We start from the raw sequence: 18,758 nt of genomic DNA, 5'->3' as shown, positions 1-18,758 counted from the left end.
GCTTGGATTGACCAGTGAGTGCTTTACTGTGAAAAGGTCCATCCTACTGTAAGATAACCGGTGTTCATCAACCAGGTAAATATTTAGTTTTGTGTGGCTGTAGAGCAAACACAGAGTTGGTTTGGTTCTGGTACTGTTATTTTTTTCATCGCTTCTGTATGAAATGCTTGAGCATGGAATGGTTTTAGGAGCTTTGTTTGACAATGTAATATGTCAGTGGGAATGGTAGTCGCAAACCTGACACCAGAGGATTTATGCGATGTGCCACAGGCATCAGCCTGCTGTCAGAAATGGTATACTTTAGCCATTTCATTGCTTTCGAGGTTGGGCAGGACTGAATACAGTGCTCCTTTTTTTGTCTCTCCCCCTCTTTATTTTGGTCTTGTCATATCAGAGTGGGGAAGAGAAGATGTGATGAATGATCTGGGCCGTGTTAAGAGAAATCTGCTCAGGATGGTAGATACTGTTGGCAGGAAATACTGTCTCCAGCACAGGTTTATTGACTAAAATGATCTGTGCCTGCAGTTCAATGGAAAGATGATGAATATCACGCTGTAAAATACCATTTCATAAGAAACTGGGTTCTACAGTTTAACCTTCTAGTCTTTTGCAAGTATGACTGTCGGCTTCCTTGTGTGCTGTTGAGTAGACTTTTGAAGGGACACCTCACTATGCATTCACACCTACGTACCTGCAACAGGGTCCTTGAGGCCAAGGTTCATTGAAGCATACTGGGAGCCTGGGATTTCCCATGGGATTTGACTGACCTGAGCTAGTTTAGCGGTAATTAGACAGAGGGTTCATTATTGCGATTAAAAGGCATCAGGGAAGACAGCAGTTTGGGACTGTATCTCCACAGAGTAGTTGCCATGGTGACCCTCTCAGAATGGTAAATCCCAAACAATCTGGACTGTGGATCTTTGCAAGATGGTTTCTTCTTCAACCTGTATTAGCTTTGTTCGGAAGCACTGCTGCGTGACATCAAAACATCACACACGCATCACAGAGCGTTCGGTGCCCCTCAAACAGGCAGCGCATGTTAGGAACAACACGCTACAGCCACCTCTGTCTTCCTCATCACCCAGGGTAACTTAAAAGATGAAGAAGAAATCCGTCTCTCCCTGCTGTCGAAATCGATTCTCTCAGCTTTTATTTTAGTGGAATTTCCAAAGGTTCTCTCAGTTCAGCGCCGCTTTCATCCTTAGCGTTCCCAATGCTGCAGCAACACACAACCTTTGGTGCTGCGGTGCTGAATACTTGCAGTTCTGGACCTTAGAAGGGTGAAGAACATTTCATGCTTTGCTACTGCATGTTACAACAGGTTTACCAGGACAACAGAACAGTGATCACCAGTCTTTGGAATTTTTAACATGGAGCCAAATTGTTCGAAAATTCACGCTAATGAATTTCTCAGTCATAAGTTCCTGCCATGTTTGACCAGCTGAGATCTCCAACACAGGAGTCTTGGCTGGATGGGTGAGTGCCAAAAAGATGAGCAGACCACTTGATGCGCTGTAGCGTCCCCTAAAATAGTAAAACTAAAAACCAGATGTTAAATAATATATCTGCCCTTCTTTTCAAGCTGTCTCCACTCTGCACATGCACACTCTGCCCTCCGCCAGTGTGAGATGAACAAAAAGATTTGAAAATAGCGGCTTATTAATTTTCAAACAGTGTACATTTCCCCTGTGTTTTTAGTCCTAACTGCTCACCTTTTGGCAGATTTCAAAAATGGCAATGGCTGAGGTTAAACATTTAATCAGTCCGAGCTCAAATATAAACAACGGAAACTGGAACTGGAAAACATTCCATGCATGTGATCATTGAGTCCACCTCCTCCTCCTATGTACGTGCATTGGATGCTGCTGACTTTATCTCATGGCTTCATCATGTGCACTGTATTATTTAACATGCTTTCATGTACAATCAGACTCCATGCAGACACAAAGGCCTGATGTGTTTAAGTGGCTTTCAGAGTCACATGAATAATTGCCTAGTAATTTGAGAATCAGTTATATTAGCACTGTGTTTATTATATTGTGATCTCTTCCATTAGTGGTAGGTGGCGAATAATTACCTTAAGATAAGACACGATTCATTATCAGACTTTCTGGTCTGGTATTTCAGTGTTTTATTCTTTCAATATTTGAGCTCTTGTTGTCTTTCAATGGAAACTGCATTCATTGATAGTACAGATAAGACAATCATTTTGGGGGAAATAACATTTTTTATTAAAAACAAGTTTTTAAAAAATGCCAACAAAAAAATTATGAAAAATGATTATGACCTGAAGCATTTACATTTAAAAAAAAGATTTAAAATCTAATTATAACTCATTTGGAAAGACAAAAAGTCAGAGTGAAATAAAAAGTAAAACTCATGAAAAACTATTATAATATTATATATGTAATATATATGTTTTTTATATGTAAAAATGGTAATATACACACAATGTAACTGATTTGTATTTAGTCATTAAGAGAAAAAATACCCCATTTTAGGGGAGCGAAACAAAAAAAGTGCTCATATATAATCTGAGTTCCTTCATCCTGTTTTTGTCGCACTACTGTTCCATCTTTCTGAAAGTGGAGCTCTGGTTTGACACGGGAGCTGTGTGACATCCCCCACTTGACTGTGGCACCAGAGAAACAAACACGAAGCATTTGCAGCTGACTAATGACAGATCTCATGTCTGAGATTCACCACATGCAGAGAGAGCGCGTCTGTCTGTCATCAGGCGGCAATTTCCCTCTTTATTAATCTGTCGTGTCGAGGGTGGTGATGAACTCAACCTGGAGGATCCCAAAGGTGACTCTCCTCATCTCCTGTGAATGTCACTTTTGCTGGTCGGGTTTTTGTTTACTTTCAATGTAATGGATTTTCTGTGTGAAATAGATCTGAAACACCAGTATTTTGGGGGCGTCCTGCCATTTAAGGACATGTTTCAGTATTTAGTTTTGGACTGACAAAGCAAAGATTAAAAAAAAGGAAAGGAATCCTTCACATATTTTAATATTAAAACTGATATGAAAGTCCTGTAATTACAAATATTTATCTCAGTAATGTGTAATATTCTGGCTGGTGATAATGTTTGTCAATGATTTAAGGTCATTCATGTCGGTTTTAGTGCCCAGTTGATGTCAACTTAACTTAAGTACCTGCCATGTTTGATGTGAAACTTAAATGACAAGCGGGATTTTGCAAAATGAATGTAGAGCTAATAGATGTTTGGCACTTGATAATGATGGTGGAGAAGGAGGAAAGGTTGCACCGCATAAAAGCTGGTTAAAATGCTGACTGCCTGCACAGTCCAGGATGAAAGTGAGCTGAAATTGCAAAGCGGCTGTTTTCTGTTTCCATCTTGTTTAGATGCATTATATTTAAGTGTGAGAATAACATGACTCATTATCAGGCTGTTTTTTTTTCTCCTCTTAAAGGTGCAAAAATCTAAATCAATATCCCCCAGGCAACACTGCAACTACCTGCTCACAAGAAAGAGGCGCCCATAACAAATCCACAAAATAGCCTTTAGCTGCAAACTATAAAAGGTGAGCAAAGATTTGTCTGGTTAAATGGAACGTTATTGGACCCGCAGTTAAGTGCACTTGAGCCTTCCTGATGAGCAGAGTTGCTTTCTTGCCAATTATGTTGCGTAACATTGTTCTGTACGTAGGAGCGCTAACAATACAAGATAATAAGCGTCATTGTGAATTAATTCAATTGCAATTCAATATATTCAGCCTGAATACATAAGGGATTTTGTAAATCACAGTGTGGACCAGGTTGTTTTTGTTGCCGCAGTAACAGGATTGATAAGTGCTCTTCGTCTGGATTCTCTCTTGCCGATGAATTTGTCAAAGTGTTTCCAAGCTTGAGAGGATTGCGATGAAAAAGGAGATAAATGGAGGCAGGAAGTGGGTTTCCATGTGGTGCCACGGGATTGTTTCTGCCTGATCCTCCTGCGTATGTGTGGTCACCGTGTAGGCTCTCATTAGTATGAGTGTCAGTGTCTCTCCTTCAGCTGAACCGGCCACTACAGTAGTGGAGCTGCCGCTTCACTGCCGCATTGTCCCTGGTCGGCTGATCTGTGACTGCCAGCTCTGTCTTGGAAATGACCCTAATGTCACATTTCAACATCACAGGAAGCGTTTGAATGAACTGAGAGCAGTCGTATGGATGCATCACAATGAGGGAACATAAAAGAGGCCATTATAATATTCCGCAGCAAACACATGCAAACATAATCTCTCTGTCAGAGGGAAGCCGAAAGTGTGGCAAATCAAAATGCTCCTTGTTTTCTCTGACGTTGTTTCAGTTGAATTCATTTGTGGAAGCTGTTATAAATCACTTTCCTTTGTTGGATTCATCTCAAACAAGGTTTAATAACAGAAATAATCACAGCGGTTTGTACCGATGCTAAATGATTATATTTACTGTAGAAAAGTAATGCGCTGAAAATGTTTGTGGAGCACTTTATACATTTAACTGTAGTAGACTGGGGCCACAAAAGGCCAAAAACTACAAGCTAAAAAGTCCTGTTTTTAGAGTCCAGTGCGCCTCTAAGTGGTGTTTGCAATGTCAGAGCATCGCTGTTTGTATGAGCTTGAAAAAGACTTGGTAGAAGGACTGTCTCGTATTGTCCAGCCCTCCTCCAGGCCTGATGTGACCTCATGGTGCTGGTCTTGTCCTACAGTCATTTGTGAGATTCTGAACTATAATAGAATAGAACAGCCCTGGACATGTGAGGCTACCTGATTATGCAATATCCCATTTTTGTTTTACATGCAGCTATTTATGTACCACTGTTGCAGACAGCTAAATGGCTGCCAAATCTGGGACTCAAATGGAATTGACACCACATTTGTTCCCAACATTGATCCCTAGACGTCACAGCAGGGTTGAAACCTGGTCTCTACCTTTCTAAATGACTTTAAAAAAATGTCAATTAAATATGTTAAAATAATGTTTTCATTTATGTACAGGATGTGTTATTTTGACAAAACTTGAATTTGACGTTTCATATATGTGTTTATTTATTTATTTATCTACAGATGGAGTTGTAAACTGACTTTGGTCCATAAGTACAACCCTCACTCTCTTTCTATCTATTTTCCAATTCTACATTCTCTGCATACATTTTCCGACCCCACATGCTGCTTTCCGAAAATACCATTTCTCAACAATCAGACAGTAAACACCAGATACAATGCCATTTAAAATGAGAGCGTCTGGGCCTTTAAATTAGCGGCGCTAGCAGCCCTCGGGTCAAGACAGACTCATTTGTCACCAGCCGCAGCCATAAAGGCCCAGCAGACTTGGCAAACAGGTGAGAGAGGTAATTTCAGCTGAAGCCGCGATGTCGTCGGGTGATGAGGAGGTTGTTTCTGTGATTAATTGACCATTAGCTGGTATTGGAAAAAGGTGGACGGAGAAGTCCAGTGCACCAGGGGCGTAAACACCACAACATATATGTACTCGAAAATACAATACTGGTGAAGTAGGAAGGTAGTATTTTCAGTGTCGGACTGGGTCTTAACAAACTTTTATTCATTCACTGCAATGACATAAAACCGTTGAATAATTGTTTCTTACGGTGCTTTGTGTCATTTAAAATAAAAAAAAAGTTATTATTGTTTTAGTTTCTTTTTTATTTTAAACCCTTTTACTGTGATTTTTGAAAGATGTTTTTATTTTTATTCCACACAACTGTAAATGACACAATCACTAACACTCGTTCCCAGTCGCATTTTGCATCATTCTTTTTCCACGCTTGCAGAAAAACAGCAAATCTAAAATTCATAACTATTTTCTCTGTGGGTTGATGTCACGGCGCACCTCGTCTGCGGATTGAAGCCACTTTGTTGTGAGATCAAGGCCTCCCCTCCTGGCTCGACATGTCGTCAGTATTAGCATTTCCACATCGCAGTATCAAAGAGTTCTCAGGGTAAGCTGGCACCCAAAACGCTGATCCCTGGTTCTGATGTATCCTTGAATGCATGAGTTTTGTATTATTTATGAGATTGATGTTTTTTTTACCCTCCCAGGTGGCTGGTTTAGTCAAAAGCAGAACCTGTAGTTGAACTAGATTTCACTCTGCTGTTGCAGTAAGTGCAAGTATTTCATGATGACTGACATCTGCAGCTAATTTTCTAGCGACGCAATAAAACGTTTCCTTTTCACTGCAACTATTTTCTCTATACAATTACATGCAATTGAAGTAGCGCTCTTGTTGCTAAGGTGCTGTTTAAACAGACACTTTATGAAATATTTGATTAGTTGTTGTCCATCTATTTCTCCACCTGCTGTGCTCAAATTTAGTTTCAGGAAGTTATGAAGAGTGAAAACCATTCACACACCCACCTAACTATCCATAGTGTCAGTCATCCAGAATGTCTGGGCTGCTGTGGAATCACACTGGTCCATAGTGCCCTTAAAATAAATTCAAGAGGAATGACTCAGGCACAACTTGTGTAATCAGTCGAGAGAAGTTTCCATCTATTGTGTACCATAAAGTAGTAGTACTTTATGATGCGTTTAATATGACTACCCATTCCGTTGCCCTCTGGTATTTGTTTGAAATTATTGAAGTTACTGAGGAGAATTCATGAAAGAATGCAACCGAATAAATGCTAGTTCCTGTTGTTTATGTTTGATAACAAAATGCAGACTGCAGTATTTTGCTGTGTGTTCGTCGTCTATTGTGTGCAGTGATGGTTTGCTGAATCCCTGCACTCCCGTTCAAACTTTATCCAGCCTCACCTCTGCCACTCCGCATTATTCCCGACACTGCAGAGGAGACACAAATACAGATATTAATGAACTGTGGGACACCAGCAGATTCATTTGCTTTAGGTGAAACTTGTCATCTTTTCTGTGTTCCATACAGCCAGGATGAAGTCGAGAATTACTGTGTTAACTGTCAGATTACAGGATCTGAATTCACAGTGTTTATTCCTTCTTTTTATTCATGAAATGTTTTTTCAGTGCTTAAATTTAAACTCTTTCAAGGCAGATTCTGATGTAATTACCATATAATTAACTGTGGGTATGGATTGAAAACTATGATGAATTGTTATTTTTTAAATATCATTACAAAAGTTGAAGACAGTGTTTGTTGTTGAGCCATTTAATCATTCATTGATCATGTATTTGGGCAGAGGCGGAGTAAGGGTTATTCAAGGTCAGACAGGAATGAGTTTTAGTGTTCAAATCTTCATCTACCCCTGTGATGGTTACTTTTATATAACAACTAAATATGTACATCATCTTTTTAGACATACTCTTTCTGTTAAGGTTTGTTGCCCTCCTACTGTATTAAATCTGCCCAAATATTCTTCTTCTTCTTCTTCTTCTTCTTCTTCTTATTATTATTATTATTATTATTTATCTGTTTAGTATGCTGTCTTAGCCAGAGAGCTTTTGCGATCAGGTTTCTTTCTCGATGTCCAAACAATACCCACCATGACGTCGCTCCAGAAAATCTCCAAATGACTCAATGAAATCTCTGCATTTCCGCTTAATTTAGTTAAATGGAGTAAAGAATTGGGGTCATCCAGCTGCTGCTCAAACAGCCGCTGGCTTTCTTGGCAAGCAACAACCCAGAGCTCAGTGAGCAGTCGCTCATTAAACTTGCTGAGAACTCATTTTGCTGGTGATATGTTTTGGGCTGTTTACTGACACAAATTTAACCTTCTTTTTGTGACTAAAGTATCTTGTGTTTGACTGGTTGTCTTATGTCATAAATCATAATGATGAATCCCTAGTTGATTCACCTTTTATTATTTCGGATGGAGTGCGCCCAGTGAACGTTTTAAAATTGCTTATTGCAGTCATTTATTCGACGACAAGGTTTCCTGAAGTCGTGTGTAAGGTAATGCATATTCTTTCAACCAATTCAAATCTATTTTGACTTGCAAGCACAAAAAGAATTTCTGTTTGTGTTGTCCACCTGAGCCTGGGAGGAAAACCTTAATGGTGGTTGAGAACATGTCAGTCGATACCTCTGTGATAGATGCCCCCCTTACACATTTATGCATACATAACCATTGATTATTGTATCGATTACATCATCAATTTCTGCTTGTTTTTTTCCCTCTTTGTGCGGACACATCAGTGACAAATGAAGAAGTCGCAGCAGTTTACCGATGAAGAATTCTCTCTTGACGTCAGTGAGCCTCGGTGATGCAGCTGATCTCCGTCCTGACATTGTCCCCCAGCATAAAAGGTTTGCAGTAGGTGTGTGTGTGTGGGGGGATGATGGAGTGCTCAGAGTCGGCTGACCAGCCTAATGAGAAGTGCATGGTTGTAGCTGTGACCTCATGCCATAAACATAGAGCATTTAAACGGTAACAGATCACCTCACAATTCAAGCATTTCCCAACACTATTCTTCTCCTGAGAGGGAGATTCATGCGTGATGCTACTGTGGTTTTGTAAGTGTTGCAAGAAAGTTCGACCACCGGGAGATAAATGATCTAATATGTTAATGGAATCTTCTGTTGGCTTTTCTCGTATTGCACTTGCCCCAAGTCTCCACTAACCACACGAGCTGATGTCATTTGCCCTCAGGGACTCGTCCTCTACGAGCCACTTGGCAGTTATGTGATCTGACGGCAGGTTCGTACTTAGCACAAGGGCAGCAAGTGTTCGCTTTGGCACAGCTCAGGTAGTGGGCGAGTCCCTCCTTTAGATGCGTCGGCGCTGCACAAATACATTTTTAGTCTCATGACATATGTCGACTTTTCACAACTAGATATTCTTATTAGGTTATTGGCTGTTCCATCAACATTATAAACTTCAGCGTGATGACTAAATGTTAGCATAGCCACACAGCTGTCCATGACCACTTATTATTCTCTTTGGCCTCATTGTATTTCTGTTTTTTCATTACAACAATTCAGTCATGTGAAAAATGTTAAGGCCCTAGGGCCAGGCATGGACTGCCCCATGAGCTTGACACAAGTCAACCACACCTTTTTTATTTATTTATATATATAGATACATTAATCTCCCAGTAATATTTAAAATAAACACTCTTCATTTAATAGCAAAACAGCTCACAGCACTGGGTGAATGTTAATATAGTAAACAAAGTACAGACTATCAATAACTGGCATCGTGTAGCATTCTTTGCTGGGAGGGGTTGCTAGGTTACGGACGGTGGTTTCTTTACAAATGGATCGAGGAAGTAGTGCGGCAGAAGAGTCTCTTCATCTCTACTTCTGGCTATTTGCACTCAGCTGTACGGTGGAGTAGTTCAGTTCCGATTAAATGCTGCTTGAGCATGCACCTCTGAATTGGACTGCGTTTTGCGTGAAGCACACAGGGAAGATTCAATCTGTGATCAGAACACATGCTTTCAGATAGTGGGAGAAGTGCCCATGAAACCGCAGCTGTAGTTTGCTCGTGGTTGCTCCCTGCGACATTAGAACTGGTGGTTTTTGATGGGCCAAATGAAAAGTTTTTGTGGCCCGGATGTGGCCCGCGGGCCTCTTACTGAGTAACAACTCATGCCATTTCACATCAAACGTTGGCCGCTCCTTCATCGCAGTTGATCATGTTAAACTTCATGAGAGAAAGGAAATTACGCCACAATGAACTTGAACAGCGTGTTGCTTTAGAAACACAGGATTGTAGACTGGAGCCGTCCAGCCACACACACTCAATGAAAGGCATTTGAATTATGAATCCACATTTGCATCATTTATTTCTTTCGTTCCCCTCTGCCACCTGCAGTGTTTGGCTCTGGGCTGCTCTTCTTTGTGGGAACGAAGTAGGTGCTGCCAATGTTTCTGTTGTCACTGATGACCATGATGGAGCAACAGCGCTTGATTCTGCTAATTTGTCTGAGTGTACTGTTTGCTTGATCCTGATTCAGTTTGTGACTCGCCTATTTCCAAGTGCCTTGATGTTCACTTCAGGTTGAAACCAATGATCTTTTTTTTTCCCACATTTGTGTCTCTCTGTGTCACTTTTACGGCGTGATAAATCATTCCTCCCTAATGCTGAAGCATTAAATCTGTTTTTGACTGCCATTTTAGTCTCCATAAGTAGCTTATTCTTCAACATGCTTAAACTGCGTCTGAGAAAGAGGTTTGTTTTTACACTCACTCTGACTTGAGAGTTTGAGTGATTGTTATTTTGGGTGCTCTCTCTCCCTCCTCCTCCTCCTCTCTCTTGGCGTGTGAATTTCTGTTTGCTTTCTATGAGCCTCGCAGTGTATAACTCACACCAACCCTGGCTTTGTGAGGCATCGTTCTTTATCCTATTTGATTTTGAAACAAGTCAACACCAGCCAAGAGAGTCAAACCAACATCCAACTTTTGTGAGCGCAATGATTTTCACTTTTCAAAGACCTGAAACCAATGGATTTTTGTCTGTTAAGGTGTTCACAAACATCATTTTATACCGTACTTATTTGCAGATTTAGACACGCACAAGTGTTTCATGTTTCTGGCTTCAAACCAAGTGACCTCATTTTTAACCAAAATATATTACAGTCATCATGATCATCAAAATGACCATTTGCACTGTCATATGACTGCTGCTTCATGGTGCTGCAGTGAGACGTTATTGCTCCTTGGAAAGTTCCTGAGAGAAATTATTAGTCACTCAGGTTCTGTTAGTTCAGAAGCAGCCCTCTGGTACAGCAGCAGCTCCTTCATGCTAAAGGGAGGATGAAGTCACTGAGGGGGAAGAAGAAAATCGGAAGTATCCTTATATATAGCGGGGCCATATATAATCCCACAGATGGTAAAATGTGGGTTTAATTTGAGAGGTTGAAGCCTTTACTCAAGATGTTTGTCCAAGTCTGTCAGCAAAATGTAATTGCTCGACAGCCGCGGCCAGCTTTGTGTGTTTATTTTAGTATGGAAGTCTGTCTCATTAAACCCTGAGGTTTTCTCGGCGTGGTCAGCGTTTCTGTCGTTTAATTGCGATCTCTGGACACCCACTTTTCTTCTTCACTCGTCAGCTATTACTCTCCACCTCCATGACCTTGCATCTCACCTCACGCTGCTTTTCTCCAGGCGGAAAGCGGAAAACAAAATTGGCACTACAGATTGTGGGACAGCTCCACTGTGTAGACACTATTAGGTCAGTTTAACAATGTATATGGGAAACAAGACACTCAGGAATCGGGAAGGTGGCAAACCACAAATGAAAAATCTGCTTTCAGACTGATATTTCATTTTTATTTTACTTGTGTTTTCAAAATATGCATTTGTTGTTAACCTCTCTTTTGGTTGAGTTTCCACTCTTGTTTACTGTTGTCAATGAGTGTCACTGAAAGACAATGACCGACTGTTTGACAATGTTGGGGGCGATCTGACACACTTTTTGTCTGCATCTCGCTTCCACCTTCCAAAGACTTTTGGCTGTTTTCGGCACCATACCTAATGTTCTTCAACTCCCTGTCTATTAGAGCGTGATCAGCAGTTCATTATGTAATCCAGCAGGAGCAAGGACATTGTTATCGCTTGCTTTTTCCCGTCATCTGATTTTTGAGACAGCTGTGTTTTCCGACCACCCCCACTTTTCAATTCTGCTCCCAGGGCCAAATGATTCAGAGATGCTGCCACATGACACAAGATAATGAGTCGGCTGCAGCATGACAGCAAGGAGGTCGACTCAAATACATTGCGGCAAAATGTGCCTGAGCGTCCAAGGACATAGCTTTGCCACTTAAGGGCTGTTTGAGTTGTGTGGCTGTCTTTGCAAAGTTTTCTGTCTTCAGCAAGATCACCTGATAACCTCACACCCCCCTAGCTTGGCTTTTCTCTGCCCCTGCAACATAATAAACATGGTACTAGCTAGCGATAGTTTTTAGAGCTGCCATTAAAATAACTTATGTCATGATGATCAAGCCACTATGGAAAAGTAGTGTTGAATTTAAACAGATTTTTTTTGTCCAAAAAAACATAGTACATTTATTTTACTTTCTTTCTTTTTGTCTTTTTTTCTATATTTGATTTTTTTTGGGGGGTTCATATTGTGTTTTGTTTGTTCAACACACCAGCTTTAAATAGATTGATATTTGTGGACAAGTACCTTTTTAAGTTGATGCAACATGTCTTTAAAGTACACTTTCTGGTGTACTGTTTATAAAATTCCCTTAGTCTCACGATTGTATTGCCATTTCTCTTCATTACAGCTTCATGTCTAAAGATTTTTACTGCCTCCGCTTCCATATTTGGGGATATTAAAAGAATACATTTTCGTATTTTTCATATTTTGTGATTTATTTATTTTATATTTTTACACGTTGGATAAATTCCATTTGGATTTTCTGTCGAGTTCTTTTTGCACTCCAACCGTCTTGGAGCTCCGTTCACAAGAAATGGAGGCGTTGTCTTCGAGGGCAACTACGAGAAGAAACAGCTTGACTGCTTAAGTACGCTCAAAAATTAAGCAATATTACCCTTGCATTCATTATTTCCATGTGCTCATGCTGTCATGGTCACATAAAAATATCACTTTTTTGAAGTGCCTACATTTAATAAGTAACTAATGGTTTATGTGTGGTCTATGCACAGTTTCATATGATCTAAGTGAGGAAGCGTTTGTTTAAATATTAAAAAGATTCTGCGCCATGTTCAGCCTTGAAGGGTTGAGTCATATTTCCTCGCTGGTATTTGATTTATTTCATATTCTTACACCCACTTGCCCTGGTGAAATCACAATGATGTCACCATCGTGAGAAGTTGTGATTCACCATGACCTTACAAATGTATTAAATCTGTTTTACATTGTGGCCTTCACTTTATAATGGAACAGTTGATGTTGTGTCCTCTAAGATCCCTGTGTCTTTACAGTTGCAGAAGCAAATGCAATAAAATGATAAATGCGTCAAATAGGAACTTTTTCATGAGCTGCTTCAGAAGTCAGCCTGTCACTGCGTTTTTTCCCCCCTATCACGCTCCAGTGAACTTCAAGACAGACTATTCTCCCATGTTCTCATAAATGTACTATACATGTCGGCATCGTGCTCTTTTTTTTCACTGCAGAAGGAGCACAAGGGAAGATCAGTCTGGGCACTTGTGAATTCAGGCAGAAGGAACAACGGTCGGCTGAATTGTAAAGTGAGGACAGTGACTTCTAGAGTTTTGTGAACGTTTGGAGGCAGATTTTAGACCGCACTCGAGAATATGCCGATCCTAACATTGAAAATGTTTTTGGAATTCGAGTTCATATTCATAAACATTTCTCTCCAGCAGGAGTCTTCATGTGGAGATGTTTTGTCATTGTTTGCGGGTCTTTTTTTAGCAACCCTTACATGGGAGCTGTTTTCATAGCTGTGAATCGAAGCACAACCTATGAAAGCACATATGCTCTGTACTTACCCAGCACGAGTGCAGCACAAGTGGCCTGTGCATCAACACAACACATAAGCCGCCATTATGAATATGGATTGTAATGAGCTTTCCCTTTATATCTGGGTTCACACTGTCAAGAGGGGATTTTCCCTCGTGGACGTGGTGGCGCTGGCACCAAATGAAGATATGAAGTTCATCTAATATTGAATATCATCACGGATGGGATCCATAATTCATTATCTAAGTGAAAGACGTGACTCCTGTGTGGTGGATGAGATTTAAAAGCTTAGTGGGAGGGGTTGATAGAACAAGGGCCAACGCCAGTGGCGCCTTTTCATCCTGATAGCAGAGCCCGCCGTCTCTTACACGTCCTTCTAAGACTTGGAGTTCAACGCAGTCATTTCAGGAGGTTATCTTTTTAAGACTCTGTGGTTATACTAATGAAGCGCTTAGATGAATGTAGTTTGTGTGGGTTGACCCCGGATGAGGTGATTCCAGAGTGGAGCAAAAGGAAACATCCACGTTTCATTGTCCATGTGATGTCATTGAATTTAAACCATTATGTAACATGAACTGTTTGACTTGGATACATGCATCAGTATGGCGTGTTGTGGAGCTGACGGTCATGTGTTTGACTAAAACAGCGTTAACCTTCATGTGTAATTCTACTTTGCAGACATCATGTCATAAGTACCGTACGTTCACACCTGATTTATTACCATGTGGAGACGCTTTCCCTTGGAAAGTAATGAATTTGAAACTAAGGTCACAACAACCCTGTCCTCAACTGTCCTTAAGAGACACGTCAACTGCTGCAAAGGCAACATGTTGGCAACCCTGGTTCTTTTTGTCCTTTTATTAGCAGGTCGGTGTCAGCGATGCAGTTGGCGCGACCACAAAGGGTGTTTCCATCCTGTTCCGTAGGTGCTACTATCGATTGTATTGTATAGTGAGGAGGGTTTGTGGTGAAAGTCAAGACTCAGAGCAGAAGGACTGGGGACAAGACGAGGAAGAAGAAGATGCTGTTATGGAGGACATGAAGAGGATAGATGGTACTAGGGAGGATGGATGTAAGAAGACGGTGGACTTAGAGAAAAGCAGGCACTTAAAACGTAAAAAATTCAAAACAAACATCAACCTTCATTTTTTGTGTTTTCCTCTTTTCATTCAAAGCCATTCATTATAATGCAGTTATTTTAATCACATTATACACAAAAATACTCCTCAAATATTTGATAAATAATTTTATTTGCTGTATAATGATGGTGTATTTAGTGTAGATCTGGGACTGTAATACATTACTTTTGATAAATTCATGGCAGAAGAAATAATACTTGCAAGATTAAGATTAATTGCATATAAACTTTCTTCCACTGCCAATGCGATATCACAACCAAAACATGAGATCACAGTGATGGATGGAAAATTGTAAAAGTAAAAAAAAAAAAAAGAAGCACAGAAACTCCTGTCTGTGCACTTCATTCGACAAAGAGTTCCTGCTCTACCAGATGTCTGAAAGATGGAACTGAAATTTGAAAGCTTTGCATGTGTGAAGAACAGAAATAAAAAGTGTGACGTTGCAAATACTGCAAATACTCAAGGCTCTGGGTACTTTAAAGATGCCACCTCATGCTTTGAAAAAAAAAGTATATATATACGTATAATATTTGTGAGTTATCTCACCATTAATAGTTTCTTACTATGACATAAGCAGAAACATTTTATTATTTTAATCTACATAAAAGCAACGTTCTGACCCAACTTCTTCAAAAACTTTCCAAAATAAAAAGGCATTCTTTCTCTCTAGTTGTTGGGGGTCACCTGTGGGAAAACCATGAGTTTGGGAGGTGAGTGTCAACACAGCAGATGTACAATGAGTACAAATCGATCGAACAAAAACCTCGCTGAACACGCAGTAGCAATTTAAGGAGCCATAATATAAATTTGAAGCGTCATTGTAGCTGCTGTAGACGGCACTACTGTGAATAAATTCACTGCTATATTTAGATAAATGCCTCCCTAATTGTTCTGCGCTCCTCACACATTTATTCCGTTTTGCCAATTTGAGTAACCAATTATCAGTGTGGTGTAGTCAGACTCCACCCAGCGTGTGACTGTGAGGCAAATGTGGCCGACTATCCAAACTCAATTTATTCTTCTTGCTGTTGTAAATCTGAATGTGTATTATCATGAATAATTCAATGAAAGTGGACGGCCACTTTAAATTTAGAGATTCAGAGTGGGTATGTTTACCACACCGGTCCTCCCTGTCAGCACTTTTCACTTGGTGTTGTGCTCTCCAGTACGAGGGGCGGACAGGAAGACAATACAGCGAAGGAATACATGAGTAAGCATTTATGCAAGTCTGTGTTTGTTAGAGAGTGAATTCTACTGGAGGTATGTCATTCCTAAAACTGTCGTCCAGTCAGACCCAGTGGTGTGCTCCTCTGCACCATTGACATTTCACGATTCAACCTTGTTATTGACAATCCTGCCCTCTATTATTGGTAACTATAGCTGTTGCTTTATTAGAGCTGATTGACAGCAGGGGGTTCAACTGCTGTGTTAGTTTGGATTCACTCACCTTGTAAATAACATTGATGATGTTTACTGAAGTATGTAATGGACTGAAGACACACACAGGGCAGAATAATCTGAGGGTGACTTCTTGACACCGTCTGCATCTATATTTTTTAGTGGTGGGACTTTAACTAGTGAATTACGATTAATTAATTACAACATTATTACGATTCATTAATTACAACCCAAAATGAATTTCATTTCATTGAACAGTTTGCTGTCCAGGCAACAGGAAACCTTTGTGAGTGTAGGAGCTCCTGGTCCACTGATCACACTGATGCACAAGACAGGTGGCAGCTAGGATGATAACAACAACAGCAAACATGGAGGAATCCCTGAACAAAAGCAAACTAAAGCATCTGTTTGCTTTTGTTCAGGGAGGTTTTTCACTACACAATGGGCAGGGTTTCCACCACTCTGAATGTATTTGAATTTCTGAATTTGAATATAGCCACCATTGCGATTTCTTGTCAAACTGATGCAAAATAAACAATATTTTGTTGTTTAACTGTATGTATGAGTCCATCATTTGATTCACGAAATTCATTCAAATTGAAAAATGTGGCTTCTTGTGGCAAATATTCTTATACCATTAAACTGCGATGAATTGAGAATTCATTTTTTTTAATCGAATCACACCCCTAATATTTTTTTAAAAGTCTTGTACATTCTTTTTATGAAAACAACTTTGAGTGATGCAGTTAATGGCAAAAATAGGCTTCTGTTTGGCACGCGTGACTGAAGAGTGATGTTCTGCCACCTTCTTTGTGCATTACTTTCATTACAGTAATGTGCATTCAGTCGAAGTGCTTTCAATTAAATGTATTTTATTGATGGAACTTAATTCAACCATTTTAATGTTTTGTGGTTCGGAGAAAATGAAAACCAGGACCGCGCTCAACAGCGCTAACTAGCAAAACTGAAATGGGCCTTCGAGATGTGTCTGGTGAAAGGGCAATAAGGAGAGGCAATAAAAGGTGTAATTGTGATTTTGCTTAATGACCTGATCACTTAGCTTTTAATTACATGCTTCACCGTGGTCTGGTAGCCAATCCTGCATCTCCCTCTGCTCTCATCTGCTTTTTCATATGTTAAAGATTATTTGGCACCGACTGGCAGTTTAAAGTCCAACATGAAAAGTAACTCTTAAATGGATGGTTTTGAACCGATAGCTGTGACGCAGTCATATCACTATTCAGCTCAGACATGACTCATGGAGAAGCAAACCTGTCTTAGCCTTGGGTCAAGAAAACAGAAGCCATGACGCACTTCAGGGGAACATTTAGAAGAGGAGCATAAAGTGAAGGCTTTTACCAATAACTGAAGAGCAACCAGAAATAGCTTCCAGTTTATCGTTCGGTGGGGAAAAAAAATCGTTTTCAGGGCCATTGTCTATTGAGATGATTCATCTTTTTACACATCGCACAGGCAAAACTTTTATCCAGATAATTAACACCAGTTTAGTCGAGGGTCAACACCCCGCCAAATAAAGTCCTCACACATTTGTCTCAGTGTCACTGTGCATTTACGTTTCCACCTTTTCCCTGGTCCTCAGTGGGCCAACGCTGACCGCTCATAATGCGCCACATTTATTTATAGGCAATATAATTACTTTGGAGTTTGGCTGACTCAGCAGAAACTAGTGCAGGGCGACCTGACCAGCTGCACGTCTCTTCACTCAATGCATCATATTGTTCATTGACAATGGCGGTTTTAAAAACGGAACCTCATTGGTACATCTTTATCACAGCACTTTTTTTATGACAGTCCAGCATGCACTTTTTTCTCTTTGATCTATGGCTTTGGCGCTGTGCCTGGTATGTTAAACACCAAGTGGACAAATGACTTCCACATCTTTGTCAATCACGTCTGGACGTAAAATGACTGATAAGGACAAATCCTCCGCAGCACACCTCTTTCCAAAAGCAGCGATTCCCTCCACCACTGATCTGCCTCCTGTGACAGATCGCCTCTTTAGTAAGAAGGTGGGCTTGAACAAAGGCGACTGGAGAGGCCGAGGCTCAGCCAGATTTGTCACATTCTGACACTCGCTTTGCTCCACTAACCCTTGTCGCCCCAGGTCAATGTAATCCCCCGCTTTTGTGCAGCCCCATACATCCATGTGGGTAAAGGATGCTGCCAGTGTTTTCAGTGTAACAACACAATACAGCAGTCTTAACTTCAAAGAAAAAGCCCATTTTAATCTCTGTTATTGTCTCCACCATTGTGTTTCTGTGCACATCACCATTAACCTTCATCACTCCACATACTTAGCTTAGAGAAATAACCTAAACCGCACACATTATCACCTCCCCAGAGATTCTCCGATTTAACTATTCCCGAGCAGGAAGATTTATGTGCTGCTTCTTTTACATAATTCCTTATCTCCACCTGCATGAATAATTCATGTGAAAGTAGAGACGAGAAGACAATGTGCCAGAGAGAGCTGGGATGAACAAGGACAACTCTCCTCGTCTTCTATCCGTGTTGTTAAGCAAACACCGGGGAAACGTTGTTTGGAGACAAAGCACTTAGCAAGTGGAAACACCCGGCCTCGTCGTTCATTTGGCTAAATTGTTGCTTCACCGACAGTGACGCATCAAAAAGTTTTAATTCTTTATAATCTGAGAAGTTCCATTAAACCTTCTTAGGAATGATGGAGCATTATTATCTTTGAAGGTGTATGCTTGATGATGAGACGGATATTTGAAGAGCGAAGATCCGGGTGTGGAGAAGAGAGCTTTTAGTAGAATGGATGGAGAATCGTAGTCATAGATTTGAATTATGGATTTCTTACAAATGTAACTGGTGCTGCTTTGGAAAACACTCTTGGAATGTGGACTGTGTTGTGTGCTTTTTTTGTGGA

General features: G+C 40.4%; 1 protein-coding gene across 4 annotated transcripts in view; it reads left to right on the top strand.

Moving 5' to 3' along the window:
• dlgap4a (discs, large (Drosophila) homolog-associated protein 4a) overlaps nt 1-18,758 on the top strand; it is a 51,694-nt gene that overhangs the window by 7,234 nt on the left and 25,702 nt on the right. For 3 of the 4 annotated variants that reach the window (XM_053850168.1, XM_053850164.1, XM_053850163.1), the window contains exon 2: nt 8,114-8,224. The exons of the other annotated variant lie outside the window; for it this stretch is intronic. In XM_053850168.1, the coding sequence (XP_053706143.1) occupies nt 8,145-8,224 (80 nt within the window). In that variant the 5' untranslated portion in view covers nt 8,114-8,144. The remainder of the gene's footprint in view (nt 1-8,113; nt 8,225-18,758) is intronic. 4 annotated transcript variants of the gene reach the window in all.

This window comes from Synchiropus splendidus, chromosome 18 (assembly GCF_027744825.2).
Source record: "Synchiropus splendidus isolate RoL2022-P1 chromosome 18, RoL_Sspl_1.0, whole genome shotgun sequence".
NCBI classification, from domain to species: Eukaryota; Metazoa; Chordata; class Actinopteri; order Syngnathiformes; family Callionymidae; genus Synchiropus; species Synchiropus splendidus.
The sequence above is the reverse complement of the archived record's forward strand: the minus strand, read 5'-3'. Positions and strand labels throughout refer to the sequence as shown.